A 26,108-nucleotide genomic window follows, 5' to 3' on the forward strand; every position below is an offset into this window, starting at 1 on the left:
TGATCCCTGCGGTACCCCACTAGTCACTGCCTGCCACCCGGAAAAAGACCCGTTTATTCCTACTCTCTGTTTCCTGTCTGTCAACCAATTCTCAATCCATGCCAGTATATTCCCCCAATCCCATGTGCTTTAATTTTGCACACTAACCTCTTGTGTGGGACCTTATCAAAAGCCTTCTGAAAATCCAAATACACCACATCCACTGGTTCTCCCCTATCTATTCTACTAGTTACATCCTCAAAAAACTCCAGTAGATTTGTTAAGCATGATTTCCCTTTCATAAACCCATGCTGACTTTGTCCAATCCCGTTAATGCCCTCCAAGTGTTCTGTTATCACATCTTTTATAATGGACTCGAGCATTTTCCCCACTACTGATGTTAGGCTAACTGGTCGATAATTCCCTGTTTTTTCTCTCCCTCCTTTTTTAAATAGTGGGGTTACATTTGCCACCCTCCAATCTGCAGGAACTGTTCCAGAGTCTATAGAATTTTGGAAGATGATCACCAATGCATCCACTATTTCCAGGGCCACTTCCTTTAGTACTCTGGGATGTAGATTATCAGGCCCTGGGGATTTGTCAGCCTTTAGCCCCATTAATTTCCCGAGCACTATTTTTTTACTAATACTGGTTTCCTTCAGTTCCTCCCTCTCACTGGACCCTTGGTTCCCTAACATTTCTGGCAGGTTATTTGTGTCCTTTGTGAAGACAGAACCAAAGTATGTGTTTAATTGTTCTGTCATTTCTTTGTTCCCCATTATAATTTCCCCATTTCTGACTGTAAGGGACCTACATTTGTCTTCACTAATCTTTTTCTCTTGACATATTTATAGAAGCTTTTACAGTCAGTTTTTATGTTCCCTGCTAGTTTACTCTCGTACTCTATTTTTCCCCTCTTAATCAATCTCTTTGTCCTCCTTTGCTGAATTCTGAACTGCTCCCAATCCTCAGGCTTGCCGCTTTTTCTGGCAATTTTATATGTCTCCTCTTTGGATCTAATATTATCCCTAATTTCCAATGGGAGTTTTCAGGACTGAGATCAATAGATTTTTGTTGGGTAAGGGTATCGAGGGATGTGGAGTGAAGGGGGAAAATGGAGTTAAGATACAGATCAGCCCTGGAACATACGAACAGGAGGAGGCCATTCAGCCCCTCGAGCCTGTTCCGTAATTCAATTGGATCATGGCTGATCTGTATATTAACTCCATTTACCCGCCTTGGTTCCATAACCCTTAATATCCTGACCCAGCAAAAATCCATCAATCTCAGTTCTCAAAATGTTCAATGGATCCCCAGTCTCAACAGCTTTTTTGGCGGAGAGAGTTCCAGATTTCCACTCCCCTTTGTGTGAAGAAGTGCTTCCTGACATCACCCCTGAACGGCCTGGCTCGAATTTTAAGGTTATGTCCCCCCTTGTTCTGGACTCCCCCCACCAGAGGAAATAGTTTCTCTCTCTCGACCCTATCGAATCCTTTAATCATCTTAAACACCTCGATTAGATCACCCCTTAATCTTCAACACTCGAGGGAATACAAGCCGATGAGCCACAGTCCAATTGAATGGTGGTACAGGCTCGAGGGGCTGAATGGCCTCCTCCTGTTACTACCCGACAATGTGGATCTCGTCTCTCATCTCGGAGAATACACTTCGACACCTGTCCAGCAAGACCGCGATTGGGAATGAGAATGCACTGACCTTTCTCCCCCGCACTGAGCACAGGGATGTCAAGGTCACTTGTAATGTCCTTCACACGACCTCGAGTGGTGCACACAGAGCCAGTACCGTGTGGGGTCAAACACTGGGCACCTCTCCTCGCAGTTCTCACTTTCACTTGAATTCAAGCCATGGTTCAGTGGGGAGACACTCTCGCCTCGGAGACAGACAGTCATGGGTTCGAGTCCCAGTCCAGAGACTTGAGCACAAAATCCAGGGTCAGTACTGAGGGAGCGCTGCACTGTCGGAGGGTCAGTACTGAGGGAGCGCCGCACTGTCGGAGGGTCAGTACTGAGGGAGCGCCGCACTGTCGGAGGGTCAGTACTGAGGGAGCGCTGCACTGTCGGAGGGTCAGTACTGAGGGAGCGCCGCACTGTCGGAGGGTCAGTACTGAGGGAGCGCCGCACTGTCGGAGGGTCAGTACTGAGGGAGTGCTGCACTGTCGGAGGGTCAGTACTGAGGGAGCGCTGCACTGTCGGAGGGTCAGTACTGAGGGAGCGCTGCACTGTCGGAGGGTCAGTACTGAGGGAGCGCCGCACTGTCGGAGGGTCAGTACTGAGGGAGTGCTGCACTGTCGGAGGGTCAGTACTGAGGGAGTGCTGCACTGTCGGAGGGTCAGTACTGAGGGAGTGCTGCACTGTCGGAGGGTCAGTACTGAGGGAGTGCCGCACTGTCGGAGGGTCAGTACTGAGGGAGCGCCGCACTGTCGGAGGGTCGGTACTGAGGGAGCGCTGCACTGTCGGAGGGTCAGTACTGAGGGAGCGCCGCACTGTCGGAGGGTCAGTACTGAGGGAGCGCTGCACTGTCGGAGGGTCAGTACTGAGGGAGCGCCGCACTGTCGGAGGGTCAGTACTGAGGGAGCGCTGCACTGTCGGAGGGTCAGTACTGAGGGAGCGCCGCACTGTCGGAGGGTCAGTACTGAGGGAGTGCTGCACTGTCGGAGGGTCAGTACTGAGGGAGCGCTGCACTGTCGGAGGGTCAGTACTGAGGGAGCGCTGCACTGTCGGAGGGTCAGTACTGAGGGAGCGCCGCACTGTCGGAGGGTCAGTACTGAGGGAGCGCCGCACTGTCGGAGGGTCAGTACTGAGGGAGCGCTGCACTGTCGGAGGGTCAGTACTGAGGGAGCGCCGCACTGTCGGAGGGTCAGTACTGAGGGAGCGCCGCACTGTCGGAGGGTCAGTACTGAGGGAGTGCTGCACTGTCGGAGGGTCAGTACTGAGGGAGCGCTGCACTGTCGGAGGGTCAGTACTGAGGGAGCGCTGCACTGTCGGAGGGTCAGTACTGAGGGAGCGCCGCACTGTCGGAGGGTCAGTACTGAGGGAGTGCTGCACTGTCGGAGGGTCAGTACTGAGGGAGTGCTGCACTGTCGGAGGGTCAGTACTGAGGGAGTGCTGCACTGTCGGAGGGTCAGTACTGAGGGAGTGCCGCACTGTCGGAGGGTCAGTACTGAGGGAGCGCCGCACTGTCGGAGGGTCGGTACTGAGGGAGCGCTGCACTGTCGGAGGGTCAGTACTGAGGGAGCGCCGCACTGTCGGAGGGTCAGTACTGAGGGAGCGCTGCACTGTCGGAGGGTCAGTACTGAGGGAGCGCCGCACTGTCGGAGGGTCAGTACTGAGGGAGCGCTGCACTGTCGGAGGGTCAGTACTGAGGGAACGCTGCACTGTCAGAGAGGCAGTCTCTTGGATGAGACGTTGAAGACGTGAAAAATTCCACGGCCACTATTTTGAAGAAGAGCAGGGGGGTGTTCGCACCAGTGTTCTGGGGCCAATATTTACCCCTCAACCAACATCACTAAAAACAGATTATCTGGTCATTTATCTCATTACTGTTTATGGGATCTTGCTGTGCGCAAATTGGCTGCTGCGTTTCCTACATTACAACAGTGACCGCACTTCGAAAGTACTTGACTGTCTGTAACGGGCTTTGGGCTGTCCCTCGGTGGTGAACTCACTGTGTGTAAAATACAAGTTCAGTCCTTTTGATTTCAGTAAAACACAAACTCTGTTTTAATCCGGCTCCGACATAGAGCTCTGGGCCCACCTGGTGGTGAACACAAGCTATTGCCCAGTTTAACACTGAATCACCGGGCTGGGTCCAGATTCTCGAAGTGAATTTATTCTGGGGTTGCAAAGATCATTATTGGTTGAGGGATAAATATTGAACAGGACACCGGGGAGAACTCCCCCTGTTCATCTTCAAAAGAGTGGCCATGCGATCTTTTCCGTCCACCTGAGAGGGGCAGACGGGGCCTCGGTTTAACGTCTCATCCGAAAGACGGCACCTCCGACAGTGCAGCACTCCCTCAGTACTGACCCTCCGACAGTGCAGCGCTCCCTCAGTACTGACCCTCCGACAGTGCGGCGCTCCCTCAGTACTGACCCTCCGACAGTGCAGCTCTCCCTCAGTACTGACCCTCCGACAGTGCAGCACTCCCTCAGTACTGACCCTCCGACAGTGCAGCGCTCCCTCAGTACTGACCCTCCGACAGTGCGGCACTCCCTCAGTACTGACCCTCCGACAGTGCAGCGCTCCCTCGGTACTGACCCTCCGACAGTGCAGCGCTCCCTCGGTACTGACCCTCCGACAGTGCGGCACTCCCTCAGTACTGACCCTCCGACAGTGCGGCACTCCCTCAGTACTGACCCTCCGACAGTGCAGCGCTCCCTCAGTACTGACCCTCCGACAGTGCAGCGCTCCCTCAGTACTGACCCTCCGACAGTGCGGCGCTCCCTCAGTACTGACCCTCCGACAGTGCAGCGCTCCCTCAGTACTGACCCTCCGACAGTGCGGCGCTCCCTCAGTACTGACCCTCCGACAGTGCGGCACTCCCTCAGTACTGACCCTCCGACAGTGCAGCACTCCCTCAGTACTGACCCTCTGACAGTGCAGCACTCCCTCAGTACTGACCCTCCGACAGTGCGGCACTCCCTCAGTACTGACCCTCCGACAGTGCGGCACTCCCTCAGTACTGACCCTCCGACAGTGCGGCACTCCCTCAGTACTGACCCTCCGACAGTGCGGCACTCCCTCAGTACTGACCCTCCGACAGTGCGGCACTCCCTCAGTACTGACCCTCCGACAGTGCGGCACTCCCTCAGTACTGACCCTCCGACAGTGCGGCACTCCCTCAGTACTGACCCTCCGACAGTGCGGCACTCCCTCAGTACTGACCCTCCGACAGTGCGGCACTCCCTCAGTACTGACCCTCCGACAGTGCGGCACTCCCTCAGTACTGACCCTCCGACAGTGCGGCACTCCCTCAGTACTGACCCTCCGACAGTGCGGCACTCCCTCAGTACTGACCCTCCGACAGTGCAGCGCTCCCTCAGTACTGACCCTCCGACAGTGCAGCACTCCCTCAGCACTGACCCTCCGACAGTGCGGCACTCCCTCAGTACTGCACTGGGAGTGTCGGCCTGGATTATGGGTTTAACTCTCTGGAGTGGGGACTCGAACCCACTGAGGCACGGCTGATACCAAGCAATGCGAACAAGCCCAGTCACCCAGTCCCCAATTCAGACCTGGCACTGCCCCCCTGCTCTGCCACTGTGCCCATTATGTTTAAGCCTTGGTCGGTAGAGCTCGAGACACATTTGCTCGTTCGGCGTTAAATGGAATTTGCTTCCCTTCGATTCTTTGCTCTCGGTTTCTGAACGAGACTCGTGTTTTTAGGCTAAGACACAAGAGCTGGAGGAGTTAAATAAAGAGCTGAGACAGTGCAACTTACAGCAGTTTATCCAGCACACCGGGACAGTGGGAGTGCAGTCGAGGAGCGAGGAGGAGCCAACGACAGACGAATCAAACCAGCAACTGCCGTCTAGTCAAAGGAACGGAGGTGAGGAATCAACAAACATCCCACGGTCATTCATTGAAGGAGGGAGGGGGAGCAAAGGACACTACCCGGAGTCGGGGCTGGGGGAGGGTTGGGGAGTAGATGTGCTCGCAGAGAGAGGGTTACACAGGGACCTCGATGGGTAAGGGAGGCCATTCTGCCCATCTTAATTCATCCATCCAGAGAGATCCTTTAGGAAGGAAGTCAAGGCCTTGGAGAGGTTGCGGAGGAGATTTACTAGAATGGTTCCAGGGATGAGGGACTTCAGTTGTGTGGAGAGACTGGAGAAGCTGGGATTGTTCTCCTTAGAGCAGAGAAGGTTAAGAGGAGATTTAATAGAGGTGTTCAAAATCATGAAGGGTTTTGATAGAGTAAATAAGGAGAAACTATTTCCGCTGGTTGGGGATTCTAGGAGTAGGGGGCACAGTCTAAAAATTAGAGCCAGACCTTTCAGGAGCGAGATTAGAAAACATTTCTACACACAAAGGGTGGTAGAAGTTTGGAACTCTCTTCCGCAAACGGCAATTGATACTAGCTCAATTGCTAAATTTAAATCTGAGATAGATAGCTTTTTGGCAACCAAAGGTATTAAGGGATATGGGCCAAAGGCAGGTACATGGAGTTAGATCACGGATCAGGCATGATCTTATTAAATGGCGGAGCAGGCACGAGGGGCTGAATGGCCTCCTCCTGTTCCTATGTTCCTCTGAGAGTCGGTAACCAGAGGACACAGATTTGAGATAATTGGTAAAAGAGCCAGAGGGGGAGATGAGGAGACATTTTTTTACGCAGCGAGTTGTTCTGATCTGGAACGCGCTGCCTGAAAGGGCGGTGGAAGCAGATTCAATAATAACTTTCAAAAGGGAATTGGATAAATACTTGAAAAGGAAAAATTTGCAGGGCTCTGGGGGAAAGAGCAGGGGGGGAGTGGGACTAATTGGACAGCTCTTTCAAAGAGCCGGCAGAGACTCAATGGGCTGAACGGCCTCCTTCCGTGCTGTACAATTCCACGAGCAGCCCTAAAACGACCCGTCTCTCGTGGGAACCCGTGTCCCTGGGTTCTAAAGTGATATTCCAGGTTAACCTTTTCTACATCTCCATGAGATTCTCTCTCGGATGCCCCCAACCCACCCTTATCAAGGCTGAAAACCCCGAGTCTCTCCCCTCGTTCCTCAGCTCCCCGACACCGGGGATCAGACTCGGGACGTGTATCGAGACAGCGAGATTCGGGAAGAGATGAAGTGGGGGGAAACACACGGTGGGAGAGAGGAGGGGAGATTGTGCTGTCAGTTTGGAGCCAGCATGGGTCCAGCGACTGATTAAGGAGGGCCAACATCACAGCCATTGGGCAGAACGCGTTTCATGCTGTGCCCGTTCTTCGATTTTTCCCCTCCTCACATTGAGGGGCGCACAGGCAATGTTTGGTCCTCTGATACCTCAGGTGGGGAGTATCAGCGGCTATTCCACCATGGGGAGCCGTCCCAGACAAGTTCAAACTCCACCCTCACCCCATGAGCTTTCCAGATTTGTTCTCTGCTTTCATTTCTCCGCCAGAGAGTCCAGGCCTGAATTAGTGCCGTGGGAGCATTTTACATCCACCTGAGAGGGACTCAGTTTAACCTCTCATCCGAAAGACGGCACCTCCGACAGTGCGGCGCTCCCTCAGTACTGACCTCTCCGACAGTGCGGCGCTCACTCGGTACTGACCCTCCGACAGTGCGGCGCTCCCTCGGTACTGACCCTCCGACAGTGCGGCGCTCCCTCGGTACTGACCCTCCGATAGTGCGGCGCTCCCTCAGTACTGACCCTCCGATAGTGCGGCACTCCCTCAGTACTGACCCTCCGATAGTGCGGCGCTCCCTCAGTACTGACCCTCCGACAGTGCGGCACTCCCTCAGTACTGACCCTCCGACAGTGCAGCACTCCCTCAGTACTGACCCTCCGACAGTGCGGCACTCCCTCAGTACAGACCCTCCGACAGTGCAGCGCTCCCTCAGTACTGACCCTCCGACAGTGCGGCGCTCCCTCAGTACTGACCCTCCGATAGTGCGGCGCTCCCTCAGTACTGACCCTCCGACAGTGCGGCGCTCCCTCAGTACTGACCCTCCGATAGTGCGGCGCTCCCTCAGTACTGACCCTCCGATAGTGCGGTGCTCCCTCGGTACTGACCCTCCGATAGTGCGGCGCTCCCTCAGTACTGACCCTCCGATAGTGCGGCGCTCCCTCGGTACTGACCCTCCGACAGTGCGGCGCTCCCTCGGTACTGACCCTCCGATAGTGCAGCGCTCCCTCAGTACTGACCCTCCGACAGTGCAGCGCTCCCTCAGTACTGACCCTCCGACAGTGCGGCGCTCCCTCAGTACTGACCCTCCGATAGTGCGGCGCTCCCTCAGTACTGACCCTCCGATAGTGCGGCGCTCCCTCGGTACTGACCCTCCGACAGTGCGGCGCTCCCTCAGTACTGACCCTCCGATAGTGCAGCGCTCCCTCAGTACTGACCCTCCGACAGTGCAGCACTCCCTCAGTACTGACCCTCCGATAGTGCAGCGCTCCCTCAGTACTGACCCTCCGATAGTGCGGCGCTCCCTCGGTACTGACCCTCCGATAGTGCGGCGCTCCCTCAGTACTGACCCTCCGACAGTGCGGCGCTCCCTCAGTACCGACCCTCCGACAGTGCGGCGCTCCCTCAGTACTGACCCTCCGACAGTGCGGCACTCCCTCAGTACTGACCCTCCGACAGTGCAGCACTCCCTCAGTACTGACCCTCCGACAGTGCGGCGCTCCCTCAGTACTGACCCTCCGACAGTGCGGCGCTCCCTCAGTACTGACCCTCCGACAGTGCGGCACTCCCTCAGTACTGACCCTCCGACAGTGCGGCACTCCCTCAGTACTGACCCTCCGACAGTGCAGCACTCCCTCAGTACTGACCCTCCGACAGTGCGGCGCTCCCTCAGTACTGACCCTCCGACAGTGCGGCGCTCCCTCAGTACTGACCCTCCGACAGTGCGGCACTCCCTCAGTACTGACCCTCCGACAGTGCAGCACTCCCTCAGTACTGACCCTCCGACAGTGCAGCACTCCCTCAGTACTGACCCTCCGACAGTGCAGCACTCCCTCAGTACTGACCCTCCGACAGTGCGGCGCTCCCTCAGCACTGTACTGGGAGTGTCGGCCTGGATTTTGTGCTCAAGTCTCTGGAGTGGGGGCTCGAACCCATGACCTCCTGACTCGGGGACGAGAGAGTGCCTCCCACTGAGTCAGGGCTGACATAATAAGGGAGGAACCTATATTGTAACATCAAGAGAATTCTATTAATATTTCAAACTAATGGGGCTGTAATTTTGAAACTTACAGAAACTCGCAGAACCGAGTGTGAAACATCAAAACCCATTTTATTTAATCTTTTGTTTGCAGATATTCACGCGTCAGAAATCGACTCCCAGCCACGGCCGACAGCGAAACAATTCCTCGGGAACCCTCGAAACCTACAGAACCCTCTGGTGTCCAGCCTGAACCCGGAAGGTGTGTTTGTTTGAGCTTGCTGCAGTGCCCTGTGCCTAAGGCCGGCTTCTGCCAAACAACTCGCCAACAGGCGGCGGCCGAAACTATGATCTGGCGAGTGGCCGGACTCGCAAAATACCGCTTCCCGGTTTGGCTGCGATAATATTCGTATTGCCGCCCTGTGTACATATTCTCTGCTCGAGGTGCAGTACCTGCAGTGGTACACGAACGTTGAAAACCTCTGTCCTGTCGTGCTCTCCTCTCGACTTGATGCTGTGCATCAGCTTTCGATTAACGGCGAACGATGCGGAGCGGGTTAGGGTCTCCTCTCCGATCCCCTGCCTCATCCGATCGTCCAATCCCCGTTCCTCGTCTTTGGATCGCCCATTCGAAATAGGATCGTTCTCACTCTTCCGCTGATTGGCTTTTACTCGGTGTTTTATTTTACACCGAATTACACAGAATGTACAGCACAGAAACAGGCCATTCGGCCCAACTGGTCTATCCCGGTGTTTATGCTCCACACGAGCCTCCTCCCTCCCTACTTCATCTCACCCTATCAGCATATCCTTCTATTCCTTTCTCCCTCATGTGTTTATCCGGCTTCCCCTTAAATCCATCTCCACTATTCACCTCAACTACTCCTTGTGGGAGCGAGTTCCACATTCTCACCGCTCTCTGGGTGAAGAAGTTTCTCCTGAATTCCCTATTGGATTTATTAGTGGCTATTTTATAATTTTTGAACTCCTCTTATGTGGTGGGGTTTATTTTCTGGCCGCCCGCTGTTTCTCCGTGGGGTAGGGATGAGATAACTCGGGGGCGGGTCAGATTAAACCCCCAGCGTCCTCACCCGAGAGATCGCGGGGGATCTTACTCCCTGTGGAAACCCATCTCCGATGAACGCCATAAAGGATATCACAATCAATGTTTGCCCCACCTCACACCCACACACGTGTAACTGGGGAGTGATCGGGAGCAGGGAGTGATCGGGAGCAGGGAGTGAGCGGGAGCAGGGAGTGAGCGGGAGCAGGGATTGATCGGGAGCAGGGAGTGAGCGGGAGCAGGGAGTGATCGGGAGCAGGGAGTGATCGGGAGGCCCGACTGAAAGCAGCCCAGACCGAGCATCAAAACTGGGACCTCCCTGCTCGAGGGGCTCAGTGTCACACTGGGTGGAACATTCACCCAGTGAGCCCTCTCTCACTCACCCCATCTCTGTCTCCCTCTCTCTCTCACCCCATCTCTGTCTCCCTCTCTCTCACTCACCCCATCTCTATCTCCCTCTCTCTCTCACTCACCCCATCTCTGTCTCCCTCTCTCTCTCACTCACCCCATCTCTGTCTCCCTCTCTCTCTCACTCACCCCATCTCTGTCTCCCTCTCTCTCTCACCCCATCTCTGTCTCCCTCTCTCTCACTCACCCCATCTCTATCTCCCTCTCTCTCTCACTCACCCCATCTCTGTCTCCCTCTCTCTCTCACTCACCCCATCTCTGTCTCCCTCTCTCTCTCACTCACCCCATCTCTGTCTCCCTCTCTCTCTCACTCACCCCATCTCTGTCTCCCTCTCTCTCACTCACCCCATCTCTGTCTCCCTCTCTCTCACTCACCCCATCTCTGTCTCCCTCTCTCTCACTCACCCCATCTCTGTCTCCCTCTCTCTCACTCACCCCATCTCTGTCTCCCTCTCTCTCACTCACCCCATCTCTGTCTCCCTCTCTCTCACTCACCCCATCTCTGTCTCCCTCTCTCTCACTCACCCCATCTCTGTCTCCCTCTCTCTCTCACTCACCCCATCTCTGTCTCCCTCTCTCTCACTCACCCCCTCTCCCTCTCTCTCCCCCCAGCTCTCTTTGTCTCTGTGTCTCTCTTTCTCTGCCCCATCTCTTCCCCCTCTCGCTGGCTCTCTCTCCCCTCCTCGCTCTATCTCTCTCTCTCTCTCTCTCTCTCTGTATCTCTTGCTCTCTGTCACCCACTCCTTCTCTTCACTTCTCTCTCCTCATCTCTCTCTCTTTATCTCTCTCTCTCCCCCGCTCCCTGTCTGTCTCTCTCTCTCTGTTCCACTCTGTATTTCTCTCTCTCTGACACCCTCGTCTCTGTCCCCACTCTCTCCTCCCTCTCTTCATCTCTCCCTCTCCCTTCTCTCTTCCCCACTCTCTTTCTCTGTCGCAACTCTCCTCCTCTCTCTGTCTTTCTCTCTCTGAATCTCCCCCTCTCCATCTCTCTCTCCCGCACTCCATCTCTCTCCCCCCTCTCTCTCTCTCTCCCCCTTCTCTCTCTCTCTCCCCCCTCCCTCTCTCTCCCCCTTCTCTCTCTCTCCCCCCTCTCTCTCTCTCTCTCCCCTTCTCTCTCTTACCCCCTCTCTCTCTCCCCTTCCCTCTCTCTCCCTCTCCCCCTTCTCTCTCTTACCCCCTCTCTCTCTCACCCTTCTCTCTCTCTCTCTCTCCCACCTTCTCTCTATCTCTCTCCCCCTTCTCTCTCTTACCCCCCCTCTCTCTCCCCTTCTCTCTCTCTCTCCCCTTCTCTCTCTTACCCCCTCTCTCTCTCCCCTTCCCTCTCTCTCCCTCTCCCCCTTCTCTCTTACCCCCTCTCTCTCTCACCCTTCTCTCTCTCTCTCTCTCCCACCTTCTCTCTATCTCTCTCCCCCTTCTCTCTCTTACCCCCCCCTCTCTCCCCTTCTCTCTCTCTCTCTACCCTTCTCTCTCTTACCCCCTCTCTCTCCCCCTTCTCTCTCTCTCCCCCCTTCTCTCTATCTCTCTCCCCTTCTCTCTCTTAACCCCCCTCTCTCTCCCCCTTCTCTCTCTCTCCCCTTCTCTCTCTTACCCCCTCTCTCTCCCCCTTCTCTCTCTCTCTCCCCCTTCTCTCTCTCTCTCCCCCTTCTCTCTCTCTCTCCCCCTTCTCTCTCTCTCTCCCCCCTCTCTCTCTCTCTCTCCCTTCTCTCTCTTACCCCCTCTCTCTCTCTCCCCTTCTCTCTCTCCCCCTTCTCTCTCTCTCTACCCCTTCTCTCTCTCTCTCCCCCTTCTCTCTCTCTCCCTTCTCTCTCTTACCCCCTCTCTCTCTTTCCCCTTCTCTCTCTCTCCCCCTTTTCTCCCTCCTCTCTCTCTCTACCCCTTCTCTCTCTCTCTCCCCCTTCTCTCTCTCTCTCCCTTCTCTCTCTTACCCCTCTCTCTCTCCCTTCTCTCTCTCTCTACCCCTTCTCTCTCTCTCTCCCCCCTTCTCCCTCTCTCTCCCCCCTTCTCTCTCTCTCCCCTTCTCTCTCTCTACCCCTTCTCTCTCTCTCTCTCTCCCTTCTCTCTCTTACCCCCTCTCTCTCTCTCCCCTTCTCTCTCTCTCCCCCTTCTCTCTCTCTACCCCTTCTCTCTCTCTCTCTCTCCCTTCTCTCTCTTACCCCCTCTCTCTCTCTCCCCTTCTCTCTCTCAACCCCCTCTCTCGCTCTCTCTCCCCCTTCTCTCTCTCTCTCTCCCTTCTCTCTCTTACCCCCTCTCTCTCTCTCTCTCCCCTTCTATCTCTCTCCCCTTCTCTCTCTCTCCCCCCCTTCTCTCTCTCTCTCCCCCTTCTCTCTCTCTCTCCCCCTTCTCTCTCCCCCCTTCTCTCTCTCTCCCTCCCTTCTCTCTCTCTCTCCCCTTCTCTCTCTCTCCCCCTTCTCTCTCTCTCTCCCCCTTCTCTCTCTTACCCCCTCTCTCTCCCCCTTCTCTCTCTCTCTCTCTCTCCCTTCTCTCTCTTACCGCCTCTCTCTCTCTCTCTCCCCTTCTATCTCTCTCCCCTTCTCTCTCTCTCCCCCCCTTCTCTCTCTCTCTCCCCTTCTCTCTCTCTCCCCCTTCTCTCTCTCTCTCTCCCTTCTCTCTCTTACCCCCTCTCTCTCTCTCTCTCCCCTTCTATCTCTCTCCCCTTCTCTCTCTCTCCCCCCCTCTCTCTCTCTCTCTCCCCTTCTCTCTCTCTCCCCTTCTCTCTCTCTCCCCCCTTCTCTCTCTCTTACCCCCTTCTCTCTTTGTCTCCCCCCTTCTCTCTTTCTCTCTCTCCCTTCTCTCTCTTACCCCCTTCTCTCTCTCTCCCCTTCTCTCTCTCTCCCCCTTCTCTCTCTCTCTCCCCCTCTCTCTCTCCCCCTTCTCTCTCTCTCTCCCCCCTTCTCTCTCTCTCCCCCCCTTCTCTCTCCCTCTCCCCCCTCTCTCTCCCTCTCCCCTTCTCTCTCTCTTCCCCCTCTCTCTCTCTCCCCTTCTCTCTCTCTCTCTCCCCTTCTCTCTCCCTCTCCCCTTCTCTCTCTCTTCCCCCTCTCTCTCTCTCCCCTTCTCTCTCTCTCTCCCCCCTTCTCTCTCTCCGCCAGTGTTATGAAAATGACTCAGCTAAGGTTTGTTTTGCAATTTATGAAATACTCAATAGGAACGCCTTTTAGTGGCGGTTTCATTTAAGAGCAGATTGTGAGGATACGATGTCTTTCTTTTTAAATAACTAGATGAAGTAACTTTTTTTAAATTTTAATTTCATGTTCCTGTAACTTATTTACACAATTTTTTTGTTTCAGAGTTCCATCATTGGAGAGTAGGTAGCTGACAAAAGAGGCAAGACTTGTTTGGAGCTGTAATCTGAATTCAGTTTGAGATTGTTTTAAAGTTCTCTCTGCCCAATCTGGCCGGTCTATTGAGATATCCCCCGTGTTAGGGACAGTAGCATGGTGTATAAAGGAACACGGCCTTCGGAAATGTTTTAAACTTATTAAAGTATTTTAAGTATATATTCAAAATAAATCACAACTGGAAATCGCTGCTTGTGTTTTATTGGGCATTTTTGTAAAGATTTTCTGGAAAATTCCGGAAATACACAGAAAGTCAGTCAGTGTCGACAAAGAAAGAGAGACTTCCACTCACACAGCTCAGGATTGCTTCACAGCCAATGAAGTACTCCTGAACTGTAAATACTGACCCTCCGACAGTGCGGCACTCCCTCAGTACTGACCCTCCGACAGTGCAGCGCTCCCTCAGTACTGACCGTCCGACAGTGCAGCGCTCCCTCAGTACTGACCCTCCGACAGTGCAGCACTCCCTCAGTACTGACCCTCCGACAGTGCGGCACTCCCTCAGTACTGACCCTCCGACAGTGCGGCACTCCCTCAGCACTGACCCTCCGACAGTGCAGCACTCCCTCAGTACTGACCCTCCGACAGTGCGGCACTCCCTCAGCACTGACCCTCCGACAGTGCGGCGCTCCCTCAGTACTGACCCTCCGACAGTGCGGCACTCCCTCAGTACTGACCCTCCGACAGTGCAGCACTCCCTCAGTACTGACCCTCCGACAGTGCAGCGCTCCCTCAGTACTGACCCTCCAACAGTGCAGCGCTCCCTCAGTACTGACCCTCCGACAGTGCAGCACTCCCTCAGTACTGACCCTCCGACAGTGCGGCACTCACTCAGTACTGACCCTCCGACAGTGCAGCACTCCCTCAGTACTGACCCTCCGACAGTGCAGCGCTCCCTCAGTACTGACCCTCCAACAGTGCAGCGCTCCCTCAGTACTGACCCTCCGACAGTGCAGCACTCCCTCAGTACTGACCCTCCGACAGTGCAGCACTCCCTCAGTACTGACCCTCCGACAGTGCAGCACTCCCTCAGTACTGACCCTCCGACAGTGCGGCACTCACTCAGTACTGACCCTCCGACAGTGCAGCACTCCCTCAGTACTGACCCTCCGACAGTGCAGCGCTCCCTCAGTACTGACCCTCCAACAGTGCAGCGCTCCCTCAGTACTGACCCTCCGACAGTGCAGCACTCCCTCAGTACTGACCCTCCGACAGTGCGGCACTCCCTCGGCACTGACCCTCCGACAGTGCAGCGCTCCCTCAGTACTGACCCTCCGACAGTGCAGCGCTCCCTCAGTACTGACCCTCCGACAGTGCGGCACTCCCTCAGTTCTGACCCTCCGACAGTGCGGCGCTCCCTCAGTACTGACCCTCCGACAGTGCAGCGCTCCCTCAGTACTGACCCTCCGACAGTGCAGCGCTCCCTCAATCTCGCCATTGGTCGCCCGACACGTCAATTCTCACGGTGCCCCGCCCCCACCCCAGGGAAATCTTTTCTTGCCCAATTGGATGTTTCTTGACTTTTTTCCGATCTTCAATATTTTCACAGCCAATGAAGAAAAGTGTTCAAAGAAAACATTTTAAAAACACAATTTATTTTAATTCCCTTGATCGATTTTCATAGGTTGCTGGCAGCAGTTTCCAGGAGATTAACTGTTCATTCCAGGAGACTCCAGGACAATCCTGGAGGGTTGGCAACCCCAAATTGGGAGGGGGAGTGGAGGGGGGAGGAGCATTACTGTGAGGCATTCCCTGATCTGTCCAGACATCTGAAACGTTGCTTGTAAAAGTGAGCAGTCTCCTCAGTGTTGATGCTGCCTGCTCCTCGGCCATTGTTGGACCTGCTTCTGCCTGTTGATCTGTTGGCTACTTGCATATTGTTAACAGAACACTAGATGGTACCTGGGTGGGAGTAAGCACATTGTAGTGATTACACTGCACTTTGTAGTGATTACACTTTTATTCCTTTGGCTATTCTTTGACGGTATATTCCAGAGGGCCTGGGAATAAAAGCAGCTGGTTATTACCACACCCGCTTGAGTGTTTATTTGGATGTTAACACCCTGTGACTGGCACAATCGTGTCGTTAGCAAAGGCTGACACCTTGGGCTCCCAGAAGCCATCATTTCACTGAGAGGGTAATTGACACACGACAGACCTGTACCATTGGTCACTGACCAGCTGGACATTGAGAGAGGAGCGGCCATTTCTGTCCATGTGGGCTGCAGCATCGCGGACAGGGGCCCGAATGGCTCCGTGGGTGGAGCCAATCGCCCCCTGTACTTGCGGAGAGCAAGCAGTGAGCTCGGACCGCGCTGTCCATCTCACACTGCGGAGGATGGTGGGGGTGTGTACCCTCCTGATTTAGCATCGGTCACCTCCTCAATGCACCTGGGGGCAGTGAACTGGATAACACTGTCCGTCTCCCCAGCACAGGGGGGGGGGCCAATGATGAGTCAGGGGGAGATGGGTGAACAGGACTCGCTGCGAGTTAGGATACGGGCAGCGGAGTTTTGGAATGAGGCAGGGGCGGAGACGGGCGATGTTACGGAGGTGGAAGTAGGCGGTCTTGGTGATGGAGTGGATATGGGGTCGGAAGCTCATCTCGGGGTCAGAAGCTCATCTCAGGGTCAAATAGGAGGCCAGGGTTGCAAACGGTCTGGTTCGGCCTCAGACAGTGACCGGGGAGAGGGATGGAGTCGGGGGGCGAGGGAACAGAGTTTGCGGCGGGGACCGAAGACAATGGCTTCGATCTTCCCAATATTTAGTTGGAGGAAATTTCTGCTCATCCAATACTGGATGTCAGACAAGCAGTGCGACAAATGAGAGGCAGTGGAGGGGTCGAGGGAGGTGGTGGTGAGGTAGAGCTGGGTATCGTCAGCGTACATGTGAATCTGACGTTGTGTTTTGGATGATGTCACCGAGGGGCAGCCTGTAGATGAGGAATAGGAGGGGGGCCAAGGATAGATCCTTGGGGAGACTCCCAGAGGTAACCGTGCGGGAGCGGGAAGAGAAGCCGTTGCGGGTGATTCTCTGGCTACGACTGGAGGGATAGGAACGGAACCAGGCGAGGGCAGTCCCACCCAGCTGGACGACGGAGGAGAGGCGATGGAGGAGGATGGTGTGGTCAACCGAGTCAAAGGCTGCGGACAGGTGGGGAAGGATGAGGAGGGAGAGTTTACCGCGGTCTCAGTCACTCGAGGATGTCATTTGTGACTTTGAAAGGGAGGTTGGAGATGGGCGGTAGTTTCCAAGGACGGGGCGGGGTGAGGGGGTTCAAGGGTGAGTTTTTGAGGAGGGGGTGATGACAGAGGTTTTGTTGTCGTCGTTGTTCGTAACGAAATGACCCGAGAGACCCTCACGGTCCCTCTAAATCGTGAAACACGGAACTAAATGGAATTTCAGCGGTTTGGTTCCCTCCTTACACGAGCAGCTCAATCCTAAACCGGCCGGACACTGGGAGGGGAGACCAAAGCCATCGTCTCCGCCCCCTCACCACCGATTCCACCCTCCCCTCCGACCCCTGTCTCAGGCTGAAGCAGGCAGTTCGACCAGTGACCACTCCACAAGCTGTGGGATATTTAATGTCATTTTCAGAGCGAATAATGAACGACCTGCGACAGCACTTCCGATGTTCGATGATGCAGCCTGATTGGATCAAGTTACACGTTCCAGGCAGTGTTGGGCGAATATTGGACAGAATTACCGCGAATGTACAGCACAGAAACAGGCCATTCGGCCCAACAGGTCTCTGCTGGTGTTTATGCTCCACACGAGCCTCCTCCCTCCCTACTTCATCTCACCCTATCAGCATATCCTTCTATTCCTTTCTCCCTCATGTGTTTATCCAGCTTCCCCTTAAATGCATCTCCACTATTCACCTCAACTACTCCTTGTGGGAGCGAGTTCCACATTCTCACCACTCTCTGGGTAAAGAAGTTTCTCCTGAATTCCCTATCAGATTTATGAGTGGCTATTTTAAATACACTCATGGATCTGGTCCATTCGGTGGGTGTCTATCTCGAGTTTTTGAGTCCAGTGAAAACCACAGGATCGGGAGGGAGTTCGGGCCCTCGATGTTATAAAGGTCGTAGATTAGCAGAACTCACCCAGCGTTGGATCCCTCCCGGGAGTGACAGAAATAAAATGTTAAAAAAAGATTGAAGAAAATAAAATAAACAGAATAAAATGATATTCGGTCTAAAAATACGCATTGGGGGTAAAAACACAGATACACATTTAAAAGACCATAAAAATTGTAAAATGTGGACATCTCCAGCATAGAGACCCCTCCCGGCCCCCTGGTATTCAGTCCAGCATTCCCCCAATTTGACGTTTGTAATTGTGATTGGAGACCAATAGTACCCGAGGTCAGGAGTCAGCAGACAATTCGACAATTCCACTTTTCGTCTGTGATTTGCCGACATCAATCATAGAGTCATAGAGAGTCATAGAGTCATAGAGTCATACAGCACGGATAGAGGCCCTTCGGCCCATCGTGTCCGCGCCGGCCATCAGCCCTGTCTACTCTAATCCCATATTCCAGCATTTGGTCCGTAGCCTTGTATGCTATGGCATTTCAAGTGCTCATCCAAATGCTTCTTGAATGTTGTGAGGGTTCCTGCCTCCACAACCCTCTCAGGCAGTGAGTTCCAGACTCCAACCACCCTCTGGGTGAAAAAGTTCTTTCTCAAATCCCCTCTAAACCTCCCGCCTTTTACCTTGAATCTATGCCCCCTTGTTATAGAACCCTCAACGAAGGGAAAAAGCTCCTTAGTATCCATCCTATCTGTGCCCCTCATAATTTTGTACACCTCAATCATGTCCCCCCTCAGCCTCCTCTGCTCCAAGGAAAACAAACCCAATCTTCCCAGTCTCTCTTCATAGCTGAAGCGCTCCAGCCCTGGTAACATCCTGGTGAATCTCCTCTGCACCCTCTCCAAAGCGATCACATCCTTCCTGTAGTGTGGCGACCAGAACTGCACACAGTACTCCAGCTGTGGCCTAACCAGTGTTTTATACAGCTCCATCATAACCTCCTTGCTCTTATATTCTATGCCTCAGCTAATAAAGGCAAGTATCCCATATGCCTTCTTTACCACCTTATCTACCTGTTCCGCCGCCTTCAGGGATCTGTGAACTTGCACACCAAGATCCCTCTGACCCTCTGTCTTGCCTAGGGTCTCCTATCAGACGAGGAGATCGTTTGCCCGAATCTGTCCCATCCGGGAGCGAGGAATCCCAGGTTTTTTTTTTCTTTGTATTTCCCTTCTGTAGGAGGCGATCTCCGAAGATCCTTCCATGAGCGTGTTCTTTGAATTGCCGTTTGGCGGAGCCACAGCTCGCTGTGACCGAGGACCTTCCAAGACTGGGGTTGTGGCAGCCTGTGGACTGTGGCCCGTTGAGTGCCAGGTGGGCCACAGTAAGACGGCAGAGCTTCACGACTACAATTGACGCTGACCGTCTCCGGACGGGCTAAAACAAACAATAGGGCGGGCGGGCGCAGGTCGCTACCCACGCCCTTGGCGTTGCCCCAGGATACCCTGCGGTCTCGCCCGTCGGAGGAGAGAGTCCCAAGCACCTCCTGCATTGAGCTCCAAAGATCGTAAATTCTTTGATTGGCCGTCCAGGCGAAACCACAGCTCACTGCCACCGAGAATATCACAGTAGTGTCGCAGCTAAAGGTAAGTTCTCTGAACAGCCCATTTCGCCAACGTATGTACGTTGTTGCCCGATGGGACCACGAGGAGGGACGACAAGAGGGTCACAGCTACAAAACTATGGGTCTCCTAGGGAACTCAGGGGGCCCAGTCAAAAGTTGGTAAAAACACGAAGGACGTTATATTTACGGCCCCTAGTTCTGGTCTCCCCCCACAAGTGGAAAGATCTTCTCTACGTCTACCCTATCGAACCCTTTCATAATCTTAAGGACCTCTCTCAGGTCACCCCTCCGCCTTCTCTGTTCGAGAGAAAAGAGCCCCAGCCTGTTCAGTCTTTCCTGACGGGTCTAACCTCTCGGTTCTGGTTTTATCCTCTCACTCCCTGGAGATTCCCTGACACTTCTTCACCAATTGTACCGGGTCGTGTCACTAAACGCAGCCTATCATGGTTTGACTTATAGGGAGAGGTTAGACAGACTGAGACTTTTTTCCCTGGAGAGTAGGAGGTTAAGGGGTGATCTTATAGAAGTCTATAAAATAATGAGGGGCATAGATAAGGTCGATAGTCAAAATCTTTTCCCAAAGGTAGGGGAGTCTATAACGAGGGGGCACAGATTTAAGGTGAGAGGGGAGAGATACAAAAGGGTCCAGAGGGGCAATTTTTTCACTCAAAGGGTGGTGAGTGTCTGGAACGAGCTGCCAGAGGCAGTAGTAGAGGCGGGTACAATTTTGTCTTTTAAAAAGCATTTGGACAGTTACATGGGTAAGATGGGTATAGAGGGATATGGGCCAAGTGCAGGCAATTGGGACTAGCTTAGTGGTATAAACTGGGCGACATGGACATGTTGGGCCGAAGGGCCTGTTTCCATGTTGTAAACTTCTATGATTCTATGATTCTATCATTTTTGTAGCAATCCAATGTGAAGGGAGTTGTTTAGTTTTTGTTATGATCCCTCCTATAGCACAGGCTGTCTGTGTCACTACTGTTAACTTATTGACTCAGTTTATAACATGTTAAAACTTCAATGTGATAACGAGGGTGTGTTGCTTACAATAGATGCTAACTTTCAGAACTCTGAGTGTGCATTAAAACTCAGCTCAACACTGGTTCATTGGTGCAACTGGGAGCAGTTCCCCACTGCTCAAATGTTATGGTTATTTAATGGGTTTGCAAATGAGAATTACTGATATTAAAGTGTACAAGCTGGGAGAGAGGGGAGAGAGGGAGGGAGAGAGAAAGAGAGAGGGGAGAGAGGGAGGGAGAGAGGGGAGAGAGGGAGGGAGAGAGAAAGAGGGGAGAGAAAGAGAGAGGGAACGAAAGGAGGGAGAGAGAAAGAGAGAGGGGAGAGAGGGAGAAAGGAGGGAGAGAGAAAGAGAGAGGGGAGAGAGGGAGGGAGAGAGAAAGAGAGAGGGGAGAGAAAGGAGGGAGAGAGAAAGAGAGAGGGGAGAGAGGGAGGGCGAGAGAAAGAGAGGGGGAGAGAGGGAGGAAGGGAGGGAGAGAGAAAGAGAGAGGGGAGAGAGGGAGGGAGAGAGAAAGAGAGAGGGAGGGAGAGAGAAAGAGAGAGGGAGGGAGAGAGAAAGAGAGAGGGGAGAGAAAGGAGGGAGAGAGAAGGAGAGAGGGGAGAGAAAGAGAGGAGGGAGAGAGGAGAGAGAGGAGAGAAATGAGGGAGAGAGAAAGAGAGAGGGGAGAGAGGGAGGGAGAGAGAAAGAGAGAGGGAGGGAGAGAGAAAGAGAGAGGGGAGAGAAAGGAGGGAGAGAGAAAGAGAGAGGGAGGGAGAGAGAGAGAGGGGAGAGAAAGGAGGGAGAGAGAAAGAGAGGGAGGGAGAGAGAAAGAGAGGAGGGAGAGAGAGAGAGTGAGAAACAGGTGAAGAGACTGTTCACTGAGGGAAATATAGAAACAGAAAATGCTGGAAATACACAGCAGGTCTGTCAGAGCCAAAGCAGAACGTGGGACCAGCCGACGATAGATTTGACCGAGGGGGGGTAAGTTTAACCTAACTTGCCCGGTGCGGAGATGACAGGATTGGATTGACCACCCGATACACTTGCTGCTCCCAGCAGCTTCTCGCTGTGCGAGTGAGGCCACAGCACCGGGGAGTGGATCAGTGACGTTAGTCTGACTGGGACCCATGCAGGGACTGAAGGACCTGCTAAACCACCTCTAGAACTTCCCATCTCCCTTTCCAGTTTCTAACACTTGCACTTTATTTAATGTTCACTGAATTAGACCGGATTCCCAATAAGTTTTTTAAATGAAATGTAATTCTTGTACTGTGATCCAGCACATGGTCCTGCACCGACTCCGACACATCTGGATACACTCCTGGATCTCGACTTCCCATCGCGGCCGTGGGTTACCCCTCCCTCCCCCTTCAGGAGTCTCCAGGAATCAAAGATTCATCTCCAGGACTTTGCTGTGAGCAAAAACCTGGGAGAAAAAATCATAGGGGTATGACATCAGAAATGATGCTACTGTTTTCATTTTCTTTGAGCACTTTAGTTCATTAGTTATTAAAATATTTGCAGACGGCTGTTTGACTGGGTGGGGTCTCGGGGCTGCAATCAATCAGAGTTGGCGACGCTAATCGGCCGTTGAATGTATACTTGAAACTAAACACAGAGAGAAAATGCTGGAAACACTCAGCCTGTGTGGAGAGAGAGAAACTCAGCGGGTCAGACAGTCTGTGTGGAGAGAGAGACACTCAGTGGGTCAGACAGTCTCTGTGGAGAGAGAGAGAGACACTCAGTGGGTCAGGCAGTCTGTGTGGAGAGAGAGACACTCAGTGGGTCAGACAGTCTGTGTGGAGAGAGACACTCAGCGGGTCAGACAGTCTGTGTGGAGAGAGACACTCAGTGGGTCAGACAGTCTCTGTGGAGAGAGACACTCAGCGGGTCAGACAGTCTGTGTGGAGAGAGAGACACTCAGTGGGTCAGACAGTCTGTGTGGAGAGAGAGAGACACTCAGTGGGTCAGACAGTCTCTGTGTGGAGAGAGACACTCAGTGGGTCAGACAGTCTCTGTGGAGAGAGACACTCAGTGGGTCAGACAGTCTCTGTGGAGAGAGAGAGACTCAGTGGGTCAGACAGTCTGTGTGGAGAGAGACACTCAGTGGGTCAGACAGTCTCTGTGGAGAGAGAGACACTCAGCGGGTCAGACAGTCTGTGTGGAGAGAGACACTCAGTGGGTCAGACAGTCTGTGTGGAGAGAGAGACACTCAGTGGGTCAGACAGTCTGTGTGGAGAGAGACACTCAGTGGGTCAGACAGTCTGTGTGGAGAGAGAGACACTCAGTGGGTCAGACAGTCTGTGTGGAGAGAGAGACACTCAGTGGGTCAGACAGTCTGTGTGGAGAGAGACACTCAGTGGGTCAGACAGTCTCTGTGGAGAGAGACACTCAGTGGGTCAGACAGTCTGTGTGGAGAGAGAGACACTCAGTGGGTCAGACAGTCTCTGTGGAGAGAGAGACACTCAGTGGGTCAGACAGTCTCTGTGGAGAGAGAGACACTCAGTGGGTCAGACAGTCTGTGTGGAGAGAGAGACACTCAGTGGGTCAGACAGTCTGTGTGGAGAGAGACACTCAGTGGGTCAGACAGTCTGTGTGGAGAGAGAGACACTCAGTTGGACAGACAGTCTCTGTGGAGAGAGAGACACTCAGTGGGTCAGACAGTCTCTGTGGAGAGAGAGACACTCAGTGGGTCAGACAATCTGTGTGGAGAGAGAGACACTCAGTGGGTCAGACAGACTGTGTGGAGAGAGAGAGAGACTCAGTGGGTCAGACAGTCTGTGTGGAGAGAGACACTCAGTGGGTCAGACAGTCTGTGTGGAGAGAGACACTCAGTGGGTCAGACAGTCTCTATGGAGAGAGAGACTCAGTGGGTCAGACAGTCTGTGTGGAGAGAGAGACACTCAGTGGGTCAGACAGTCTCTGTGGAGAGAGACACTCAGTGGGTCAGACAGTCTGTGTGGAGAGACTCAGTGGGTCAGACAGTCTGTGGTGAGAGAGAGACACTCAGTGGGTCAGACAGTCTGTGTGGAGAGAGAGACACTCAGTGGGTCAGACAGTCTCTGTGGAGAGAGAGACACTCAGTGGGTCAGACAGTCTGTGTGGAGAGAGAGACACTCAGTGGGTCAGACAGTCTGTGTGGAGAGAAACACTCAGTGGGTCAGACAGTCTGTGTGGAGAGAGAGACACTCAGTGGGTCAGACAGTCTCTGTGGAGAGAGAGACACTCAGTGGGTCAGACAGTCTGTGTGGAGAGAGAGACACTCAGTGGGTCAGACAGTCTCTGTGGAGAGAGAGACACTCAGTGGGTCAGACAGTCTGTGTGGAGAGAGAGACACTCAGTGGGTCAGACAGTCTGTGTGGAGAGAGAGACACTCAGTGGGTCAGACAGTCTGTGTGGAGAGAGACACTCAGTGGGTCAGACAGTCTGTGTGGAGAGAGACACTCAGTGGGTCAGACAGTCTCTGTGGAGAGAGAGAGACACTCAGTGGGTCAGACAGTCTGTGTGGAGAGAGAGACACTCAGTGGGTCAGACAGTCTGTGTGGAGAGAGAGACACTCAGTGGGTCAGACAGTCTGTGTGGAGAGAGAGACACTCAGTGGGTCAGACAGTCTGTGTGGAGAGACACACTCAGTGGGTCAGAGAGTCTCTGTGGAGAGACACACTCAGTGGGTCAGACAGTCTGTGTGGAGAGAGACACTCAGTGGGTCAGACAGTCTCTGTGGAGAGAGAAACACTCAGTGGGTCAGACAGTCTGTGTGGAGAGAGAGACACTCAGTGGGTCAGACAGTCTGTGTGGAGAGAGAGACACTCAGTGGGTCAGACAGTCTGTGTGGAGAGAGACACTCAGTGGGTCAGACAGTCTCTGTGGAGAGAGAGAGACACTCAGTGGGTCAGACAGTCTGTGTGGAGAGAGAGACACTCAGTGGGTCAGACAGTCTGTGTGGAGAGAGAGACACTCAGTGGGTCAGACAGTCTGTGTGGAGAGAGAGACACTCAGTGGGTCAGACAGTCTCTGTGGAGAGAGAGACACTCAGTGGGTCAGACAGTCTGTGTGGAGAGACACACTCAGTGGGTCAGACAGTCTCTGTGTGGAGAGAGACACTCAGTGGGTCAGACAGTCTCTGTGGATAGAGAGACACTCAGTGGGTCAGACAGTCTCTGTGGAGAGAGAGAGACACTCAGCGGGTCAGACAGTCTCTGTGGAGAGAGACACTCAGTGGGTCAGACAGTCTCTGTGGAGAGAGACACTCAGTGGGTCAGACAGTCTCTGTGGATAGAGAGACACTCAGTGGGTCAGACAGTCTCTGTGGAGAGAGAGAGACACTCAGCGGGTCAGACAGTCTCTGTGGAGAGAGACACTCAGTGGGTCAGACAGTCTCTGTGGAGAGAGAGACACTCAGTTGGTCAGGCAGCCTGTGTGGAGAGAGACACTCAGTGGTTCAGACAGTCTGTGTGGAGAGAGAGACACTCAGTGGGTCAGACAGTCTGTGTGGAGAGAGACACTCAGTGGGTCAGACAGTCTCTGTGGAGAGAGAGAGACACTCAGTGGGTCAGACAGTCTGTGTGGAGAGAGAGACACTCAGTGGGTCAGACAGTCTGTGTGGAGAGAGAGACACTCAGTGGGTCAGACAGTCTGTGTGGAGAGAGAGACACTCAGTGGGTCAGACAGTCTGTGTGGAGAGAGAGACACTCAGTGGGTCAGACAGTCTGTGTGGAGAGACACTCAGTGGGTCAGACAGTCTGTGTGGAGAGAGAGACACTCAGTGGGTCAGACAGTCTCTGTGGAGAGACACACTCAGTGGGTCAGACAGTCTGTGTGGAGAGAGACACTCAGTGGGTCAGACAGTCTGTGTGGAGAGAGAGAGACACTCAGTGGGTCAGACAGTCTCTGTGGAGAGAGAGACACTCAGTGGGTCAGACAGTCTGTGTGGAGAGAGACACTCAGTGGGTCAGACAGTCTCTGTGGAGAGAGAGACACTCAGTGGGTCAGACAGACTCTGTGGAGAGAGACACTCAGTGGGTCAGACAGTCTCTGTGTGGAGAGAGACACTCAGTGGGTCAGACAGTCTCTGTGGATAGAGAGACACTCAGTGGGTCAGACAGTCTCTGTGGAGAGAGAGAGACACTCAGCGGGTCAGACAGTCTCTGTGGAGAGAGACACTCAGTGGGTCAGACAGTCTCTGTGGAGAGAGACGCTCAGTGGGTCAGACAGTCTCTGTGGATAGAGAGACACTCAGTGGGTCAGACAGTCTCTGTGGAGAGAGAGAGACACTCAGCGGGTCAGACTGTCTCTGTGGAGAGAGACACTCAGTGGGTCAGACAGTCTCTGTGGAGAGAGAGACACTCAGTGGGTCAGGCAGCCTGTGTGGAGAGAGAGACACTCAGTAGGTCAGACAGTCTGTGTGGAGAGAGAGACACTCAGTGGGTCAGACAGTCTGTGTGGAGAGAGACACTCAGTGGGTCAGACAGTCTGTGTGGAGAGAGAGACACTCAGCGGGTCAGACAGTCTCTGTGGAGAGAGAGACACTCAGTGGGTCAGACAGTCTGTGTGGAGAGAGAGACACTCAGTGGGTCAGACAGTCTGTGTGGAGAGAGAGACACTCAGTGGGTCAGACAGTCTGTGTGGAGAGAGAGACACTCAGCGGGTCAGACAGTCTCTGTGGAGAGAGAGACACTCAGTGGGTCAGACAGTCTGTGTGGAGAGAGATACACTCAGTGGGTCAGACAGTCTGTGTGGAGAGAGAGACACTCAGTGGGTCAGACAGTCTGTGTGGAGAGAGACACTCAGTGGGTCAGACAGTCTGTGTGGAGAGAGAGACACTCAGCGGGTCAG

At 53.8% G+C, this 26,108-nt stretch overlaps 1 protein-coding gene and 1 long non-coding RNA gene across 5 annotated transcripts in view; one reads left to right on the plus strand and one right to left on the minus strand.

Moving 5' to 3' along the window:
- The window catches only part of rassf7a (Ras association domain family member 7a), an 81,452-nt gene extending 67,653 nt beyond the window's left edge, over nt 1-13,799 (plus strand). For 3 of the 4 annotated variants that reach the window (XM_067979563.1, XM_067979562.1, XM_067979561.1), the window contains exons 4-6: nt 5,386-5,548; nt 8,960-9,067; nt 13,561-13,799. In XM_067979563.1, coding sequence (XP_067835664.1) covers nt 5,386-5,548; nt 8,960-9,067; nt 13,561-13,589 — 300 coding nt within the window. In that variant the 3' untranslated portion in view covers nt 13,590-13,799. The remainder of the gene's footprint in view (nt 1-5,385; nt 5,549-8,959; nt 9,068-13,560) is intronic. The other variant, XM_067979564.1, reaches the window with a different exon arrangement.
- A 1,387-nt stretch (nt 13,800-15,186) lies between these two features.
- The window catches only part of LOC137313772 (uncharacterized), a 37,960-nt gene continuing 27,038 nt past the window's right edge, over nt 15,187-26,108 (minus strand). Inside the window, exon 2 of the long non-coding RNA XR_010961052.1 lies at nt 15,187-15,513. This is a non-coding gene — a long non-coding RNA (uncharacterized lncRNA). The remainder of the gene's footprint in view (nt 15,514-26,108) is intronic.

This window comes from Heptranchias perlo, unplaced genomic scaffold (assembly GCF_035084215.1).
Source record: "Heptranchias perlo isolate sHepPer1 unplaced genomic scaffold, sHepPer1.hap1 HAP1_SCAFFOLD_477, whole genome shotgun sequence".
NCBI classification, from domain to species: domain Eukaryota; kingdom Metazoa; phylum Chordata; class Chondrichthyes; order Hexanchiformes; family Hexanchidae; genus Heptranchias; species Heptranchias perlo.